The 19,536-nt window shown below is 48.9% G+C and overlaps 2 protein-coding genes across 3 annotated transcripts in view; one reads left to right on the top strand and one right to left on the bottom strand.

Annotated features, from left to right (window-relative positions):
* CASP9 (caspase 9) overlaps positions 1-2,803 on the top strand; it is a 30,561-nt gene extending 27,758 nt beyond the window's left edge. For both annotated transcript variants that reach the window (XM_059914236.1, XM_059914229.1), the window contains one exon: positions 541-2,803. In XM_059914236.1, coding sequence (XP_059770219.1) covers positions 541-630 — 90 coding nt within the window. In that variant the 3' untranslated portion in view covers positions 631-2,803. The remainder of the gene's footprint in view (positions 1-540) is intronic.
* On the bottom strand, positions 1,811-19,010 carry LOC132359730 (chymotrypsin-like elastase family member 2A). Its single transcript, XM_059914250.1, has 8 exons — positions 18,971-19,010; positions 18,620-18,705; positions 13,316-13,416; positions 12,039-12,167; positions 8,256-8,396; positions 5,980-6,121; positions 4,845-5,015; positions 1,811-1,828 (listed from the first exon to the last, which is right to left on the bottom strand). The coding sequence occupies exons 1-8, from the start codon at positions 19,008-19,010 to the stop codon at positions 1,811-1,813; spliced, it is 828 nt and encodes a 275-aa protein (XP_059770233.1).
* Between the last annotated feature and the right edge of the window lie 526 nt (positions 19,011-19,536).

Genomic DNA, 19,536 nt, shown 5'->3' with positions numbered 1-19,536 from the left:
GGGGGCTACTCTTCGTTGCGGTGGGCGGGCTTCTCATTGCGCTGGCTTCTCTTGTCACGGAGCACGGGCTCTAGGTGCGTGGGCTTCAGTAGTTGTGGCACGTGGGCTCAGTAGTTGTGGTGCACGGGCGCTAGAGCACAGGCTCAGTAGCTGTGGCGCACGGGCTTAGTTGCTCTGCGGCATGTGGGATCTTCCCGGATGAGGGATCGAACTCATGTCCCCTGCGTTGGCAGGTGGATTCTTAACCACTGCGCCACCAGGGAGGTCCCTAGAGTTGTTTTTAAAGTTCTGACTCGGTGGGGACTTCCCTGGTGGTCCAATGGTTAAGACTCCGTGCTCCCAATGCAGTGGGCCCGGGTTCGATCACTGGTCAGGGACCTAGATCCCGCATTCCGCAGTTAAGACCTGCGCAGCCAAATAAATAAATTAAAAATAAATAAAATAAAATTCTGACTTGGTGGACGCTCCCCCAGCCCTTCTTTGGAATTCTTACTTCAGTCAAGAGAACTCACAGGCCTCCCTGTGGTCGTGTTTTCACAGGTTGCTAATGCTGTTTCAGTGAAAGGAATTTACAAACAGATTCCTGGCTGTTTTAATTTCCTCCGGAAAAAACTTTTCTTTAAAACGTAACGAGGCTGGGGCCTCTCACCCTGCCTTACCTTTCACCCCAAAAACCTTCCTGCTCCAGCCCTGGTGGCGGCTGAGGCCTGGACTTTCCGACAACTGTGGCTGACACCCGTTGAAGGATTCTGTAGCCTGTAGAGGTCTGCTCTTTCCCCCCCGGGCTGCAGACGGGCTCCTAGCAGCTTTCCAATTGGAGCCAAATGACCGGTGATGGAGGAAGAGGAGCAGAACGCCATGGACGCCACAGGGTTCTTTGCCAGTGGCCCGTGCCTGGCTAGCGGCTGTGGCCTGTGACCCCTGTGTTTTCTCTACATCAGGGCTTCTCAACCTCAGCACAGCTGACATTCGGGGCCAGAGAATCCTCAGTTGTAGGGCTGTCCTGTGCACTGTGGGATTTTTAACAGCATCCCTGGCCTCTCCCCACGAGATGCGAGCAGCACCCCTTCCCCGAGTCGTGACAACCAAAACTGTCTTCAGACATTGCCAGATCTCCCTGGTGGGCCCCCACTGGAGAACCACGGAGCTACAGGAAATTTTGGTGACAAACAGACCAGCATCTCTTTTAGATCAGCAGTTTGGGGCTACTAGAGTCTGAAGAGTTAGAATCTGTGAATCCTAAATGAAGTTTTAAAAATTATCAATTTTTGTCTATATTGCAGTGTTCTTAAAAACAAAACAAAACAAAACCTTAGGTGAGTATGGACTCTCTTTCACCTATTTCCCCCCCCCCCCCCCCCCATTTTGCTCTAACTCTTTATTCTTCCTTATATAAAGGGGACTTTGGATTTTTGGGAAACATTTCCCCAGCTCTTATTTCTTTTGACCTTCCTCCCTACCCCATCACAGGAAGGTGACTGGGGTGGGAACCGTGTGTTCGGAGAGGTTAAGTCACCTGTCCAGGGAACACAATTAACGAGTGGAGAGACCTGGCCAGACCCAGGTCTTCTTGAGTCCAGCCCGTCTCTCCAGGTGCCTTCCTGGCTGCAGGACCCGCACCCTTCCCCCCGCCGCCAAGGCCTTTAAGCTGCCTCGACCCCAGCCTGTTTCTTGCTTTCAGGCCTCTAGATATGAGGACGATTTGCTAATAAGACTCTCACCAAGATGTGATTCATGTAGTTGTCACTTTATTATTATTTTCCTCCTGTGACCTTTCCAAGTCTGAAACAGTCCGGGGGACTTCTGGTGGTTAGTTATTTTCAATCACCTGCAGGACACACACAAGAAAATAATCAGGTTAACCCAGCAGAGCAGAGCCTTGCTTGCAGGTTCCCGGCTTTCTCCCTCCCGGCTCCGCGCTGCCCGTGTGAATCAGGCGGCCCGCGTTGAAGCAGCTCTCCCTAGGGGCTCTAATGATGCTCCAGAGAAAAGATGTCATCACAGCTTTACACTGACCTGTTGGGGCTTCCTGTAAAAAGGAGTCTTAGCCTGGAGTTCAGTTTGGGCTTCAGGGCGGGGGGCCTGGGAACTCTTAAAAAATTATACGCCAAACGTATGGACGGGCATGTTTGTAGATTTCATTTGTTTCTCAAAAGGCTTAAGAGCCCCGAAATTGTTAACAATCCTTCCTGTTGTCAAGGCACCGTCACGTGCTGAGAGTGGGGCTGTAACCCGTTTTCAGAGGCGGTTTGGCATCTACTAGACATCCTAATGTGCCGACTCCGTGATCCAGTGACGCTGCTGGATCTCTGTAGCATAGATGCTCTCATCAGTGTGCAAGGATATACGTCCAAAGATGTTCACTGCATGTGAGAGTGGAAAATAGGAAACAGATGAAAGCTTCATTCATTATATTCATACTATGGAATTTTATTTAGCTGTTCAAAAGAATGACATAGATATATGGGCTCACATGTATAATATGATATGGTGTTAAGTGAAACGACTAAGCTGCAGAATAGTAATGGAGAGTAAAATCCTATTTTTGGTTAGAGGACAGTATGTTTATATGTATGTATATAGATATTTTATAGATGCACCGAAATAAATCCAGAAGACCACACACCAAGCCATTGGCTATGATTATCTCTGGGGGGGATAGAACTGCAGATGTCATACAAGGGGGATGTCTACTTTTTTACTTGATACACTTTTAATACACTTGATATGCTTTTAATATTTTTACCAAGAGTATGTATTACCTTCTAAAATAAAAATAAAAATAAAGCTGGTGGATGCTGAAGATTCACGTGTTGCTGTCATTCAGCGAACATCTGTTGAAAGGATGAGTGCCCTTGGCCACCTGTCTCCTATCGCTTCCCAGTCCCTGACCTTGGCTCGTCACTTGTCTGGGTTTGGAACTCCAAGCTGCACACGGTGTGCCCCCGGGCTGGGACCACTGCAAGGCTCCACTGGCCCCTCTGCAGTTGCCGGGGCGGCCTCTACCAGAGGACAGCTGGCAGCTTGGCTCTGCTGCTCCTGGAACCTGTCACGGGCACATGTGCCTGCCCTGGCTGCTGTCCCGGGAACCTAGGGCCTCTGCCCAGCTGCCTCGCAAGGCTAGCTTTCCCCATTGATCCCCTCTGACGTCTGGCCAGGCTTTCGGCTGAGACCTGCCCTGTTGTGCTTGTGTCTGTGGCTGGGAACAGCTGATGCTGGGACCAAAAGACAGGACAATTGCTCCTGGCCCTGCTCGGGCCCCCCAACGTGCTGCCAGGGCCAGCCGCATGGTGACTCACGCGGCAGCTGGGGCTGGAAAGGATCCTCGGATTTGGCTGGGAAAAGGCCCTAAGCATCCTCCCACCTAATCCGTCTCAGGCCAGGCTCTTTTGAAATGCTGGTGGCACCCCCAAAGCTGGACTCAGGTTTTCCTCTGCCAAAAGGGGACCAGAACTTTCCCCCAATGGACTGAAAAAACCTTGTAAGTTAATGGCCACTCTCTTCCTGATTTTACCTTTTTCTCCAACAAACTTTTCTGGAACTTCTGGTGCCTGTAACCACTTGTTGGCAGAGAAATGCCAGCAGGCAGACAAATGAACAAGGAGCCCTCAGGTATTAATGGGAAAACTCGGAGGCAGCCAACTGCTTATTTTGACAGTGCCCATTTGACAGTGTCCTTTTCCTCCTGGGACTGCAAGCTCACGGCTGTGACATCACATTTGATTTTATAATGGAGTGTCAGTTTGATTTAATTAAACGGCTCTCTGTAAATTCAGCTTGAAATAATGAAACCAGATGCCAGCTTTCCCTTCTTTGGGGGTTCTGTCACAAACACCACAACCCCGACTTGTTCTGCCTCCTAAAAAAGTGGATGAGTCCTGGTCTAGTTCAAGTCCCATTTTACAGAAGAGCAAACTGAGGTGGTGGCACTGCTGAGAGGTGGGTAAAAAAGTGCCCCCGATCGGCACGGTGTCCTCCTCTTCCCCTCCAGCATCCATCACCAGGCACGATGCCTCCTCCGCCCTCCCCCAGGTCCCCCCCCCCCCCCGCCCCCCCGCCGAAGGCCTGCCCTTCCTGTGACAACTCTCCCTGTTCTGGCTGCTGCCACCTACCTCTGATTGTATCCATGGCTTCTCCCAAGATTGGTGCCAGTTTTGGGGTTTTTTTTTTTAATAAAATTTTTTTCTGGTTTTCATTATAGATGAATGTTTATTCATTGTTTTTAAAAAATAGGAATTGAGCTGGTGTGGAAGTTTGTGAGGCACTGGTTTTGAGCTAAAGGCTAAAGCTCTCTGGGGACACATTCACAGTCATAATGGGATCAGCTCAGCCCCATTTAACCTGGACTGCCTTGGTCTGAAACAGAAAGTCCTGCATCCCAGGAAACTTCCCAGTCCAGCGCAAACTGAGATGATTGGTCACCCTACAGAACAGCTGGGGGACCCTTTAGAATGACTAATTTCCAATAATTAAGGCTGTGGGGATCTCAAACGACCGGGTTTTGGGCTTTGCAGATAAATATAGCATTGGACAGTGGGGTCTGGGCCTACACGTAGATAAGCAAAAACAAAATACCCCATGAATCCTAGGGAACCTGCTATTAATGCTGGAGGAGTAACCTTTATTTTCAACCTCTTTGGACAAGACCACCTTCTATGTGCCTTTTCACTCAACTCACACAGAAATTTTGGGGCCTATGGGGGATCCTGCAGGGGTTGCCCAGGTCTGCAGCCTCCTAGCTCTCAAGAGGAGGGAGGGGGTCCTCAGAACTCAGGTGGGCATGGCCCTCATGTGGCCAGGGCCAGGGCAGGGCCTGGGGGGCACAGGGCTGGTCTGGTTCTTACTGAATTGATCCAGCCAATGTAGTTGGAGAACTGTGTGAAGACGGAGGGCTTGTGGTAGTAGTTGCAACTGAGGGAGGACCCGAAGCTGACCACGCCGTGCACTTGCCACTGGCCATTAGCCGCCTGGCAGTTCAGTGGTCCGCCGGAGTCCCCCCGGGGAAGGCCAGAGTTCTGTCAGGAGGGGCCTTTGAGCTTGGGTGGGGCGATGGGAGGGGAAGGGGCTACCCTTCAGAGCCCCGTGTTTTACATGTTGGCAGTGCATTTATATTGTTCCACGGTGGGTTGCCATGTTCTCGGAGGCCAGGCCTTGCGGTCACAGCTCAAGATGGCACCATAATACCAACTGGAACTAGCATTTATTCTTTCTGTGTGCCTGGAATGGTGCTAAGCACTTTATAGGCCTTATCTCATTTAATCTTTACCAAAACCTGTGAGGTAAGTGTTGCAGTATCCCCATTTCATCAAAAAGGAAAACAGAAGCCCTCAGACTGAGGCTGTGCAAGCAGTAAGTGAAGGAGCTGAGACGTGTCCCAGAGTTAGAATGCCACACGCTCAATCACCACCGGCCATTTCCTCCCGTTGACGGAGTTTCCTGGGGGCCCGTCTGCCCGGGCAGAGAGTGTAGGGGCCCAGTGTGATCTGAAGGACATGTGAAGCTCCTTCCCACTCTGTCCCCACTCTGCTTCAAAGTCCACCACATAGCAAGTCTTTTTGGTTAAGACACTGTATCAGAAAGGCTCTGTGGCAGCTACCATGAAGGGATAAGTTGGGTCATGAATGGGATTAGATAAACTTGAAATCTCCTTAGAAAGGTCCTAACCCAGCAAATATGTCCCCTTGGCTCCCTTACTACACAGAGGAAAGAATAAGAGAGATGACAGTAATGAGAGACCTCAATGAGACCCAAGGAAGGACTTCCCAGCAGTGAGAGGGTGGACACTACTACAAGGAGAATCTCAAAACATCTTTTCTGGAGACTGCAAGGACAAAGGTCAGGGTTCAAATGTATGAAGCTGTTTCCCAGTGCTTTTGCCCGCAGGTGGGAGGATGGAGTCTAGGACCCTGAGAGACTCTCCCCATCCTCAGCCTCATTTTGTCGGTGTGTATGTGGGGTCACCTGACTTCCTGCACTCACATTGCAGCTGGAGATCACACCATCACCCCCAGCACAGATCATACTGGTCTTCACAGTGCTGCCCCACCAACCAGGTTGGGAGCACGTGGCAGAGTCCACAGCCAGCAGCTCGCCCTGCTGCAGGACGTCAGGAAGAGCTCCGCTGGCTGCATGAGACAAGAGAGAAGGTGTTACAGGGACCAAGGGACTCCTGAGAAAAAGCAAGTAGTGGATGTCCAGCCCCTTTCTTTCTGGTCCCTCTTACTTCCCTCCATCCATAGGGTTGCCATGGGAGCAGCCATGTTTGCCCATACCGTATCCTCACAGTTGATTGGGTAGTGTTCTGGCCACTGCTGATTGGTTCAGGGGTGAACACCTGACCCCAGCTAAGCCAATAAGCTCCTTCTCCTGGGAATTTGGGGGTGGGACTAAGAAATCCCAGCCAGAGAGGATATAAACCTGGGAGCTGTTGGTAGTGGCTGCCGTTTTCTTCTAGGGAGAGAAGGATGAAGTAGATCCACGAAGAAAAGAAATTCTGAGAGAGGGTTTCCTGAGTTCCTCATAGTCTTTCAGCCCCTGATTCTCTCCTGTTCCTGAAGCCTGGCTGTCTCGGGCCTTGGCTGAGTCTCTTAAATCCTTATAACAAACTCTCCATTTTGCTGTGCTGGTTCCATGGTTTCTACCACTTACCTTAAATATGGCAGTGAGCCTGCTGGCATTTGGAGACCCAGCTTGGGAAAAATACTTGAATGCGTTGAAAGTAGAGCTTTCCTAATGGCTCCCAATGACACTGCCACCATCACTTTCATTACTATCATCACTGCTACTCATGTCAAAGACTAATAATATTCTTCACTTGCATTTTATTAGGCCGTTCAAGATACTAAGCTAATCCTCACAGTAAGTATTTATACCTATTTTGGACATTGGGACAGATGGGACATTGAAGCCAAGAGAAGTTAAGCAGCTTTCCCAAGACCATTCTAATTAACTCTAGTCTAAACTGTATTATATTTTGCAAGTGTATAAGCATTTTCACATCTCTTTTGTCATCTCTTTTAATCTTTGCCAACTGTATTTCCATTTTACAGATGAGAAAACTGAAGCTAAGTTTAAACAGCTAGTGACCAACAGAGCTGGGAATAAAGCCAAGCATTTGGACCCTTCCCTGGCTCTTGCTGCCTCCAGTGAAATACTTTCTGCCTGGGTGTTTTCTGATAAATGAACCAGTGGTTGTGCTTGTATCTCAATAAGCATGAGATACATTTCCCACTTCTTACTTCTGCTGAGTTTCCATGTATCCATGTTTTTGCAGATAAGCCAGGCAAGAGGGTGATACTAATTGGAGTGTATGTGTGTTGATGTACCTCTGTAAAAAACGTGTCACTTACAGATATATGTCATTATGAAAAAAAAATAACCACTTATCTGCATGAGCCTTCCTAGAGTTTTCCAAACCTCTGGTGATTTTACAAGGGGAGGGCAGGTCCTCTGTTCCTTCTTGGTGGCCTACTGTCATTGGATTTCTGACCCTTAGGGCTTATGTCAAAAGGAGACCCACATGTAGCCAGAGTCTGAGCAGCAAGGTCAGGTGGCACGTGGGACAGATGAGTTTTGAGATGGGGAGCAGAGAGTCTGATGAGGGCCCCAGGGACCTTTGTGGAGCTCTGGAATCCTGAGGTCACAGAGTGAATGCTATTTTGGACTCTGGCTTTGGGCCATAAAAAGGGACTTCTGGGGACTTCCCTGGTGGTCCAGTGGTTAGGACTCTGCACTTCCACTGCAGGGAGCATGGGTTTGATCCCTGGCTGGGGAAGTAAGATCCCACATCCCACATGCCACGTGGCATGGCCAAAAAAGGGGGAGAAAAAAAAAAGGGACTTCTGTGCCAGAAGTCATGTAGTCAATATAACCCTCATTCTGTCATAGCGACAGTGACAACAATTAACACACAACACCTACTATGTGCCAGGCGCTGGGCTAAGTGCTTCCCATGGATTATTGACAACTCTGTGATACAGGTGCTGTTATTATCCCCATTTTACAGATGAGGAAACTTCAGTGTGGAAAAGCTAATTAAGTAACGTGCCAAAGGTCACATAGCAAGTAAATGGAGGAGCTGGATTTGAACCCAGGCAGTCTGAATTCTTATCCATCTACGCTATCCTGTTTCTCCAAGGCAGCAGCCATTTTTTCCAGACTCCCTGGATGATGAGTGGGGAGAGAGCCCCTGACTGGACAGGGGTGACATCGCCTCCCTTCCCTCCCTTGGGATCCTTGGGGTTCCCGGCACCCACTTACTCTGCAGCCTTCCCCAGCCCGTGACATAGCAGATGCAGTTGTTGGGTAGAATGGCGCCAGCAGGCGGTAGGCAGCCTAGCTGGATCTTGTCAGTCAGGGCGATGGGGTTGACCAGTCTGAGCAGGGCAATGTCGTTCCTGGGTTGGTAAAGAGGCAGAGCATAAAGAGAGGGTTGGGGGCTTCCCTGGTGGCGCAGTGGTTGAGAATCTGCCTGCCAATGCAGGGGACACGTGTTCAAGCCCTGATCTGGGAAGATCCCACATGCCGCAGAGCAGCTGGGCCCATGAGCCACAATTACTGAGCCTGCGCATCTGGAGCCTGTGCTCCGCAACAAGAGAGGCCGCGATAGTGAGAGGCCCGCGCACCGCGATGAAGAGTGGCCCCCGCTTGCCACAACTGGAGAAAGCCCTCGCACAGAAACGAAGACCCAACACAGCCAAAAATAAATAAATAAATAAAATTAAAAAAAAAAAAAAAAAAAGAGAGGGTTGACTGGTCCTGCCCCAATTATATTTCTGATTCTAGCCCCAGCGGGGACCATTGAACCCCCTCCTCGGCCAGCCTGATGGTGAATCGTCCTTCTGTTGGGGCTACGAGGGATTGGGGAGCAGCTGTGGTTAAACCCCAGGATTGCATTTTGTCCCTGGTGGAGCTTGGAGCCCTAAATTCCCCTAAGGCCTTTGAGGGGACTGTAGAGAACAGGGAGGGCAAATAGGTTTGTCTTGCAATGTCCGCTGTGATGGATTAGTTGTGGCTGCCTGGCGCGTGTGTCGACAAGGATTCTGAGGCTCTGTCCAGGGTCAGCAAGGAAATAAACCCATGGCTGCTTGGTAATGTCTGTCCCAGCCGTGTGCTTCCTATGTTTGGTTCAGGAAACGGTAGATGTTCAGGCTGAAAGGCCTTTTTGCCTTTATTCTTTACTCTCCCTTCCACCTTGAGTTCTGCTGCCAGATTTATCCATCAGTCTCATGTCCTTGTCTAGGAAACCTTTAGTGATTGGCAGATTACATTTTCCACGATGGCTACAATGAGATCTGCCATCCCATTGGTGCTTGTTGCAATGTGATGTTGACACTCTGTCCTTTGAGAGGAGGGGTCTGGGTTTCTTCCCTCTGGTTGAGGGGTGGGAGCCTGTGATATAGAGGAAGTGACACCATGTGACTTCTGAGACTAGGGCATGAGGAAATGCAGCTTCTGTCTGGTCCTTCAGGATTCCTGTTCTTGGATTCTAACCTCCGTGCCGTGAAGAAGCCCAGGCCACATAGAGAGTCCATGTGTATGTGAAAAGGCCCTTCTCCACTCTCTGCCCACCCATCTCCTCCCCATCTCTTAAGGCTTCCCTGGACCCATTCTGTGTCATTTTACGGCTTTCCAGCGTCTTGTCTGTGTGTATTTCATCTAGTTGACAAGTCCCTTTGGGGGCAGAGACTGACTCATGACTCACGGACACCCCGCGTCCTTTGTGCACCATCATCGGTGCTGGACCACAGCAGGCTGCCTGGATGAAGGATCACAGGGTGTTTGGCCACAGGGTGTCCTCCTCCTCTCCCCAGGGCTGTGATGCGGAGTCTTCTGGAAGATTTGGCAGAGTGAACTTTCTGGACAGCCATTCAAGAGTGGCATCTTGGGCTGCAGAAGAGGCCTTGCATGTGGATAAATTATGCAGATTTGAAGAGATGGCTGGGGTTCTTCTTTCTAAAGGCCCTTCTGGAACTGCAGATCTGCTCTTGGGGATTGGGAGAGGATGATGGATACCTCTGGGCTTCGGGATGATGATGGGGAAGGAGGAAAAGGGAAGATAACTTTCTGTCCCCAGAAAGTGGGGCCAATGACGACAATCATGGTGACAATGATGATGAGAGTGTGTTGAAGATGTGCTCAGATCAGGCCTCTGCTGGGCACATCACACCTGATTTAATGCTACTTTCTGGATCTGTAACTTCAGGCAAGTTCCTTCACTTCCTAGGTCATGGTTTCCTCACCTGTGAGTTGGGGATAATAACAGTACCTCCCGCCTGGGGCTGTTGTGAGGAATAAATATGATAACACTCAGGAAACACCTAGCACAGTGCCTGGCACAAGGAAAGCACTAAGTGTTCGTTGGTGTGATTGATTGTGCAAACTAACTCCTGGGGGTGGAAGAGAGCTCACTGGGAAGGCAGCCCGGACTGTGAGGTTCTGGAGGGTTGGCCACCCCCACCACTCCTGCCCGTCCTAGTGGAAGACCTGGCTGGCTGGGCACAGTCTCTGCTGGTCACTGGAGTGCCTATGCTTGCTTGTGTGATCAGAAAGGGGGAGTCCCCTGAGCTGCAATGAGATGCTAGGGTTTAGGCGGTCCCCTAAACCCCTCAGGACTGGGGGCCTTGTGTGTTTCACTCACTGTTGTTTCCTGGTGCCTAGAACAGGGCCTGGCATATAGTAGGTGCTCAACAGATACCTGTGGAATGAAGGCGTGAGTGAACCCATGGCTCTGAATTTTGTTTAACACCACCTGGATCTCAGGATTAGTGATGATGAAAGAAGTCTGATGTTCCAGCAAATATTCCCTGCCCCTACATGTGCCCGCTCCCTGGGATAGGGGGTGGAGATTCAGGGGTGAATCAGGCATCGCCCAGCCCTTGCAAATTTCTGGCTAGAAGGGGAATTAGACGTGAATTAATCTCTAATGCACCTTGAGAGTGGACCGGGCGGGAGGGAGGGGTTGATTCTGCCAGTTTTCTGACGGGCAGAGAACCTTCCCGTCCTCTTCTTCCTCCCCCTCCTTTTTTCCATTTCCTGGGACCACTCCCCTCTACTTTGATGGCTCAGACATAGATCCCAGCGCTTACACCTCTTTATTGCACCATTATTGTACTACTACTGCTAATAGCCCACACATATGGTTTCTATCATGTGCCAGGACTTTTTCTAAGTGCTTTACATACATTATCTCATTTAATCCTCACAACAACCCTAGAGGTAGACACTATTACTGTCCTTATTTTACCAAAGAGGAAACTGAGGCACAGAAAGGCTAAGGAACTCATGCTGGGCCACGCGGTCAGTATTCGTATCTAAGCCTCTAGGCTCCAGAAGCTCGACCCCTAACCACCACCCCGCACTGCCTCCCAGCCACACTTCTGGCCATGGGCTCCTTGAGAGCTGGCGTGGTGACCTGCGCATCTCTGTGCGTCCAGCACCCAGCACGGCGTGTGGGACATGGCGGGTGAACATAGGATGGTATGTGCTTGTCTACGAGGAGGTGGGGGAAGCGAAGTTGCCATCTCCCTGCAGGTGGGGGAACAATCACTGGGGGGCTTTGCAGAGCTCTGCACCCCTTGCCAGCTTCCTGTGTGTGTTACCCCAGGCTGTCCCAGCAGAGTGTCAGGGAATCCTTGAAAATTGTCAAAGGCGTGTTGGGATGGGGCACAGAGTAGGGGACAGCGGAGGGACTGTGTCCTACTCCACTCACAGACTCCACTCATAGTGGGGCCTGCAGACCTATCCCTATGTCCCCAGGACTTGGCACAGAATAAATACAGGGTCAGTGAGTGCCTGCGGTGGACGGGGGAGCTGCAGCCTTAACTGGCAGGAGAGCCAGGTCGCTCTGGCAGTCTTTGCCTCTCCCTCCCCTAGTCACACCCCAGCCCAGGCATCTTTGGGGCCGAGAGCTCCTCCACCGTCCCTACAGAAGGAGCAAAGGATGGGGCAGGGTTGCACCCACTGCCTTCTGGGAGACGCCCCACCCCCGCTCTGCACCCCTGCCAACCCACCCCCCAGCGCACCCAGACAGAACACACCCTTTGGAGAGCTGGTTGGAGTTCCATTCCTCTTGCACCACAAGCTTGGAGACCTTGACGACCAGCGAGCCGGGCTCATGGGTGGCGAGGCAGTGCCGGCACAGCACCACGCGGTAGGTCCTGGAGGAACTGGGAGAGAGGGGGCCGAGCGGGGAAGGTAAGCTCTGGGCTGTCCTTTGCTCTCTCTGGGCCCCTATGGGCAGGGACACCCCAATCAATGCACTGTCTGGAGGCCTGGCTCTGGGCAGTGCTGGGATGGGCCCAAGTCAGTGCCTGCTCCAAGAGCTCTTAGTTGGCGCTGGGAATTTTTCTTCCCTTTGGGCAATTGGTTAGTTATAATAACTATAACCAAACAGTAATTACAACTATATTATACCAACTATAAACTATGATATAAAATAAAAGTTATAATAATATAAACTCTGTGTTACTATGGGGGAAGTGAGATGGATACAGAGATAACAGCAGTCATTTACCCTCAAGGGCATCTTTTAGTTTAACTCCTCACCTCCCGTTTTTAGATGGGGAACCTGAGACTCAGGGAGGAGTAAATGGTCCAGAGTCTTGCAGCTCGTTAGTGACAATTCAGAGTTAGGACCAGGACTCCTGATGCCCAGGCCTCTATTATTTCTCCCCGCCTGCCTCATAGAACTTGTAAATCAGGTGAGGAGAAGGGACCTCTCCTGGCTATGAGAGCATCACATTGGCCCAGCGGAAACTCCAGTGAGCACCAGCCAGTGTGAGATAAGCAGAGGCTGTAGGGAGGGAAGAGGACAGGTGAACAACGAATGTCACAGAGCCTTTCCTGTCCCTTGTGGGCCTTTATAATGGTGCTAGTTCACTTTTATTGAGCACTTACTAAGAGCCAGCCCCTTTAATGCATCATCACATTTAATCCACACTAAATTCCGTTACCTGATTGTTAGCAGGTGATGGTATTGAGGCTTGGAGTAGTTGTTCAAGTTGCTCAAGGGAACCCAGTTCCGGATCTGGAGGCCACACCTAGTTCCCCCAAGAGGACAGGAAATGGGCCTCCTCCCTTTCCATAGTCCCCCTCAGCGCCCCGCAAGGGATACTTAATCCATGTCATGTATGGGCCCATCAACTGACCAACAGACTGAACTATAGATTGATGAGAACTTGTTTCTCGGCTGAGGAAGTGGTTATGTGCAAGGCTCCTTTATACAGGGTGGTTCAGGCCATCTGGGCTCCAACTCTGAGAGGTGAGCACTGCCCAGTGGGATGAGTGGGCTGGGAGACTGGGGAAGAGCATTTACCTGATGTAGTGGGCAGCTGTCAGGACCCAGTTTTGGTCTATCAGAGACCTTCCGCAGGTGTGGCGCCACTGGCCATTGGAGCTGTACTGCAGGGAGACCTGGGAAGAAGTGCAGGTGCTCTGGTCACTGAAAGGACCAGGCTCCTCTGCTCTGCAGCTTCCCAGCCCTGAGAGCAGGGCCAGGGTAAGGTGAGCAAGGCACTCACCTCAGGTGCAAAATCTAAGGGGGCACCAAGAAGCTCAGTAATCAGGATAAATAACATTTTAATAATCTGTAGAAAATTAGCACAAAAAATCTCTGATGAACAAAATGTCAAAAATTTAAATAAAGACACTATTAAAAAGTAATTGTTGGGCTTCCCTGGTGGCACAGTGGTTAAGAAACCGCCTGCCAATGCAGGGGACACGGGTTCGAGCCCTGGTCCGGGAAGATCCCACATGCCGCGGAGCAACTAAGCCCGTGCGCCACAACTACTGAGCCCACGTGCCACAACTACTGAAGCCCGCGCGCCTAGAGCCCATGCTCCGCAACAAGAGAAGCCACGACAATGAGAAGCCCGCGCACCGCAAGGGAGAGTAGCCCCCCGCTCGCCGCAACTAGAGAGAGCCCGCGTGCAGCAAAGAAGACCAAACGCAGCCAAAAATAAAATAAATAAAAAGTAATTGTTTTGAACATCTTTTGGCAACATGACTTGTTGGGATTTTTCCCTTCTTGGGAGCTATTTCTTTAGGATATATTCCTCCAATTTAATATGTGTAAACCAAAAGTTTGATTTCCACCCCCCCAAGTCTGTGCTTTCCCATCTTGGTAAATGGCAACCCCACTGTACCTGCTGCTCAGGCCAAAACACTTGGCAGTGAATTTGATGCTTCTCTTTCTCTCAGATGCCTCATTCTAATCTACCAGCAAATCCCGCCAGCTCTACTTCCAGAATATGTGGACAGAACGCATTCCTCTTACCACCTCAACTGCTGGTCCTAACCATCTTTAACTCTCACCTGGATTATTATTGTAGCTTCCTATGTATTCTCCCTACTCTCACCCTGGCCCCTCCCTCACCCCATTTCTCAACACAGCAGCCAGAATGATCCTTTTAAAATGTAAGCATGATTATATCTCTTCTCTGCTCGAACAGCCAGCGGCTCCCCCTATTACACAGTGTAAAACCCCAAACTGAACAAGGCTCTACATGACCTCCCTGACCTTATAGGCTCCCACTCCCTTCTGCTCCAGCCACACTGACCTCCACGAGGTTCTGGAAATACACCAAGCCCACTTCTGCCTCAGGGCCTTTGCACTTGCTGTTTCTTCTGCCTGGACTATTCTTCTCTTATGTATTAGCATAGCTTTCTCCTTCACTTCCTACAGGTCTGTGCTCAAGGTTTTCTTCTCTGTGAGGCCTTCTGTGACCTTATCTAAAACAGAGTATGCACACTCATGTGCACACGTACATCCTTACACACGTATGCACACATATGAACACACACGTCTCTTTTCCTCTGGTCCTGCTTTATTCATCATCATAGTATCTATCATCACCTGACGTTATGAATTTACCCATTCAATTGTTTATTGTCGCACTCTCCCACTTTAATATAAGCTCTGTGAATTTTTTTCCCACTGCTGTATTCCAGGTGCCTAGAACAGTACATGTCTCATGGTGGGTCTTTAATAAATTGAACAAGTGAGTGAATCAGCAAATGAATGAATGAATGAATGAATGAATGGATGAGTGAGTGAATGAATGAAAGTAGACTCACCAGGCAAGGGTCTGGTCTTTCCTGCAGAACTTGTCACCTGTTGCTCTAGTTTTTCCCTAAGACTAAACCCACTCATAGGAATATGAAAACACATAAGTGTACCTTACCCTACAGCTCAACTTTTAAAAAATATTTTTGTATTTTTTAAAAATGTATTTTATTTAATTTATTTTTAGCTGCATTGGGTCTTAGTTGCTGCGCCCGGGCTTTCTCTAGTTTCGGCAAGTGGGGGCTACTCTTCATTGCGGTGCATGGGCTTCTCATTGCAGTGGCTTCTCTTGTTGCGGACCATGGGCTCTAGGCGCGCAGGCTTCAGTAGTTGCAGCATGTGGGCTCAGTAGTTGTGGTGCGTAGGCTTAGTTGCTCTGCGACATATGGGATCTTCCCGGACCAGGGATCGAACCCGTGTCCCCTGCATTGGCAGGTGGATTCTTAGCCACTGCGCCACCAGGATAGTCCCTCATTTTTTTTTGAACAAAAACGTGTTTCTATTTAGATTTGATAGTTTAATAGGTGTGGGTTGGAACTTTAAGGCGGTTGCATTTGGCACTGCTTTGTTCTCTGCCAAAGCTGTCCCATCTCCTTCCCCTTCCTTTCAAGTCCTTGCCAAGGCCAAGCAGAGAGGAGGGAGGTGACAGCAGAGCACTGTGTACTCTGACCAGGGTTCCCGTGGAGGAAAAGCAGGAATGATGCCTGCTTTTCTCCAAACATCCTCATTTTTGATTATCTGCGCGGCATTTTCTTGTTTGCTTGACATTAAGGGGCCTTAGATGAACTGGCTTTTTAAACAATGCTTAAAATTAGATAAAATTTAAAAAGACACCTAAAAGGATGTCCCCACCCCAAAAATCTGAAAATAGGCTGAAACCATCCTACAGATGTGAAAATTTGAAATAATATGGAAACATATAATTTGTGGGTAGCTAAGTGTGGGCAAAAGAGCAAAGGTTGAACCAAATTTGAATCTCCACTTTCCCCCAGGCTAACGGGGTGACTTTGGGCAATTATGTAACTTTTCTGAGCCCCAGTTACCTTGTCTAGAAAATGGGGATCATAATGCCATAATGCCTGTCCGGGGCTCTTGGGATGATTAACAATTACAATAGCTAACACTTTAAATGTTTAATAATTTGAACACTTACTATATACTAGACACTGTTCTGAGCTCAGAGTGTGAATCAGCTCACATCATAATCACAGCAATCCCATGAGGCACTATTATTATTCCCATTTTACAGATGAGTAAACTAAGGCAACCGATAGAAATTTGTACAATGTGCTCCACGCCATAAGGGCTGTTATACATTTTTAATATTACCCACCGAGAAAGGTAAATTGAGTTGCTCCACTCATACAGCTACTATGTGGTAGAGCAGGGATCGTCTGGCTCCACAATCTGTCTGGAAACTTTACACATCCTACTTTAATTTTGAATCACCTAGCACTTTATTTTCGAGTGTCTGGTGGGTTATGATCTAGGATCATAATCTTGGGGTGAGTGTGGAACAAAAGAGACCTCTCAGGCAACTCAGAGCAAATTATATTTGTTTAAAATTTATTTTGTTCGTTATGAAAAAGTTTGATTTTTAAAAAATATTGCATTAAAATATTCATTTTGGTTACTACTGAGTTTTGTGGTGCCCCCTTAGATTTTGCCCCCAAAGTGAGTGCCTTGCTTGCCTCACCCTGGTCGCCACCCTGCTTGACCTGCCCACCAACCCCAATACAAAAATCTCCCAGGGAAGCAGAAGCAGGAAGTGTAGAGAGACACTTCCAAGACCAACATTAATCGGTTCCCAAGGCAAGGATGCGTTTGCACCAGCAGTGTCAATGGGTCCAGAGGATGAGGAAATATTTTGGTAGGCAGCACTGATTGGTTCTCAGCACAAGGGTGACTGACCTCTGCTTAAGGGCGAGGTATAGGATCCCTCTTCCAACTTCCCAGAAAAAATATATTATGGGAGTGTGAGAGAAGTGCCAAAAGAATTGGCAAAATACACAGAGCCAAGTGTATAAATTGCGAACTATCAGTCACCATCTATGATTGAAGCTCTCTTAATTGAGGGGAAGATGAACGGATGTTGCCATTCCCTCCGTGAAACATACTGATGACTGTATGGGGCGCCCTGAACACTCACTGCTCGCACTCACCCCAATTCAACCTTTTTGTTCCCAAACCTCTGTATGCCAGTTGTGCTCGTATTGTAATTATGTAAATTGATTAAACATGTAACTGATGAAACATGAGTTCAAAAAGTGAGTTGTGATTTATTTGGAAACTAAGTTAAATGCTTGGAAGAGACCAGATAACCCTGACTTTAAAAAAATTGCTGTGAAATTAGGCATCGAAGAGAAAACTGAAAAACTGAGAAAATAGGTCATAAAAATCTGGAAGAGCTCATTCCGATGGCTTCTTGAATGTCTCACAGTCATTGCTCTACTCTAAAGAAATGGAATTATAGATGATGTGTTGTGGGGGGTGGTTTACACAAGACGGACTGGTGAACAAATATATATTTACAAGTTTTAAATTAAAATAAAATGTTTAAAAAATGTATGTGTGGTTTCTAATAATTTTGCTATAACCAACCTTTCAATTACTCAGTCCCAATCATGTCAGATTAGAGAGATTTTACAATATTTATTTATGTCAATGTAAGCCTCACGTATTTTCTTCGGGAGTCCTACCACTAACAGGTCCTGGTCATTTGTGCCCGTGCCCCAACCAGAATTTTTAGTCTCCATATCACTAGGATTATTTTAAGGTAAGGAAGCATTTACTTTCATTGGTAACATCTACTTGCCTGTAGTTAAGAATTAATTTGCAGGACTTCCCTGGTGGCGCACTGGTTAAGAATCTGCCTGCCAGTGCAGGGGACACGGGTTCAAGCCCTGGTCCGGAAAGATCCCACCTGCTGTGGAGCAACCAAGCCTGTGCACCACAACTACTGAGCCTGCACTCTAGAGCCTGCGAGCCACAACTACTGAGCCCGTGAGCTGCAACTACTGAGCCCACGAGCCTAGAGCCCGTGCTCCGCCACTGCAAGGAGAAGCCTGTGCACCGCAATGAAGAGTAGTCCCTGCTCGCCACTAGAGAAAGCCCGTGCACAGCAATGAGACCCAACGCAGCCAAAAATAAAAAAAATAAAAAAATAAAAAAGAATTAATTTGCACTGGTTGGTTCCTTAAAGCAAGGAATGTTTGCATAGGGGGTGATGAATGGTTCATAGGATAACAGTACATGTGTAAGCAAGCATCTGATTGGTTAACAGAGCAAGACTGTATTTATGAATTTGTGTGTATGGGTTGTGGGGTAGGGCAGGTCTTTATCGAGGCTGGAGAAGGCACCTCTCCCTCCACCCCCAAGGTTGACCAAGGGCACAGAAATGTACTTTTTATTGGCGAATTTTCCCATCCTGCCCTCTGAGTCCCCACCAATCCTCATCTTTGCCAGTGCAGTAGACCCCGTGGTGGAGGGCAAAGGGGTGATGTGAGGTAGGTAAGGGCAGGGGGGCAGAAGTGGAGGGGTGGGGGGACTCCCCTGCCAGGGACAGCTGTTGGCTCTCACATCTTCACCTCCAACCACCCTGGGCAGGTTGGGCAGGTAAGTGGGGAGCCCACAGCTGAGAGCTGTAAAAAGAGAAAGGGTTGTGAGCCCAGGAAGCAATGACCCAAATGATGTAACCTACACTTGCTGAATTCCCAAATCCCAAATAGAGAATCCCTGTTCTGGAAGGATCCCCACAGGTTGTAGAATCCTGCCCTTTGCTCCACTTATTTGGAACTTCACTCCAGCTTTCTTATAACCACAGGACTGAGTCCAGTGGGTACAGGGAGGTCCCTTCCCCAGTCCCACCAGGAGGCTGAAAAAGTGCCTCTGGATGACAGGACTTACCTCCAGCCACCAACGTAGACAGCAGTAGGGCCCTGATCATGGTGTGTCTGTAGGAGCCCAATATGTGTGGCCCTGGCTAAGGCCCTGGTTTTATGAGTGAGCTTATCGGCCAGAGATACACTAGGAATATGCAAGATGGGGATTTTCTCAAAGCCCAATGGAAAAATGGCCTGTGTCCAAATATTTTTTTCCATTTCCCCCACCTGTCACCCTGGCACTACTTTGAAAAAATGCCAAAGGTGGATATTGAAATATGGGTTCTATCTGCTTTTAAGAGATTATGTTATGTGTTAGGGGAAGAAGAAAAATATTGTTGTTGGTCCTTGGAGTTGTGTTTTCATAGAAAAGATTAGGTTGGCGTGCTGAGCAAACAGCATTCTAGGCCAGTGGTTCTCAATGGAGCTGGTATTGCCTACCAAGGGGACATTTGGCAATGTCCAGAGACATTTTTGGCTGGCGATGGGGTATTACTGGTATGTAGTGGGGAGAGTCTAGAGATGCTGTTAAACATCCTATAAGGCCCCAGGCAGCCCGTCACAACAAGGAATTATCCTACCCTGAACGTC

The sequence above is a fragment of the Balaenoptera ricei genome, chromosome 1, assembly GCF_028023285.1.
Source record: "Balaenoptera ricei isolate mBalRic1 chromosome 1, mBalRic1.hap2, whole genome shotgun sequence".
Classification (NCBI taxonomy): domain Eukaryota; kingdom Metazoa; phylum Chordata; class Mammalia; order Artiodactyla; family Balaenopteridae; genus Balaenoptera; species Balaenoptera ricei.
Note: the sequence above shows the minus strand (reverse complement) of the source record. Positions and strands in the feature narration are given on the sequence as shown.

Excerpts from the sequence above, each read along its gene's own strand:
- LOC132359730 (XM_059914250.1), bottom strand. The coding sequence starts at position 19,010 with ATGATCAGGGCCCTACTGCTGTCTACGTTGGTGGCTGGAG. Across the intron at positions 8,397-12,038 it reads TCCAACCAGCTCTCCAAAGG|GAACGACATTGCCCTGCTCA; the intron begins GTGTGTTCTGTC and ends TTACCAACCCAG. Across the intron at positions 5,016-5,979 it reads GTGTGATCTCCAGCTGCAAT|AACTCTGGCCTTCCCCGGGG; the intron begins GTGAGTGCAGGA and ends CCCTCCTGACAG.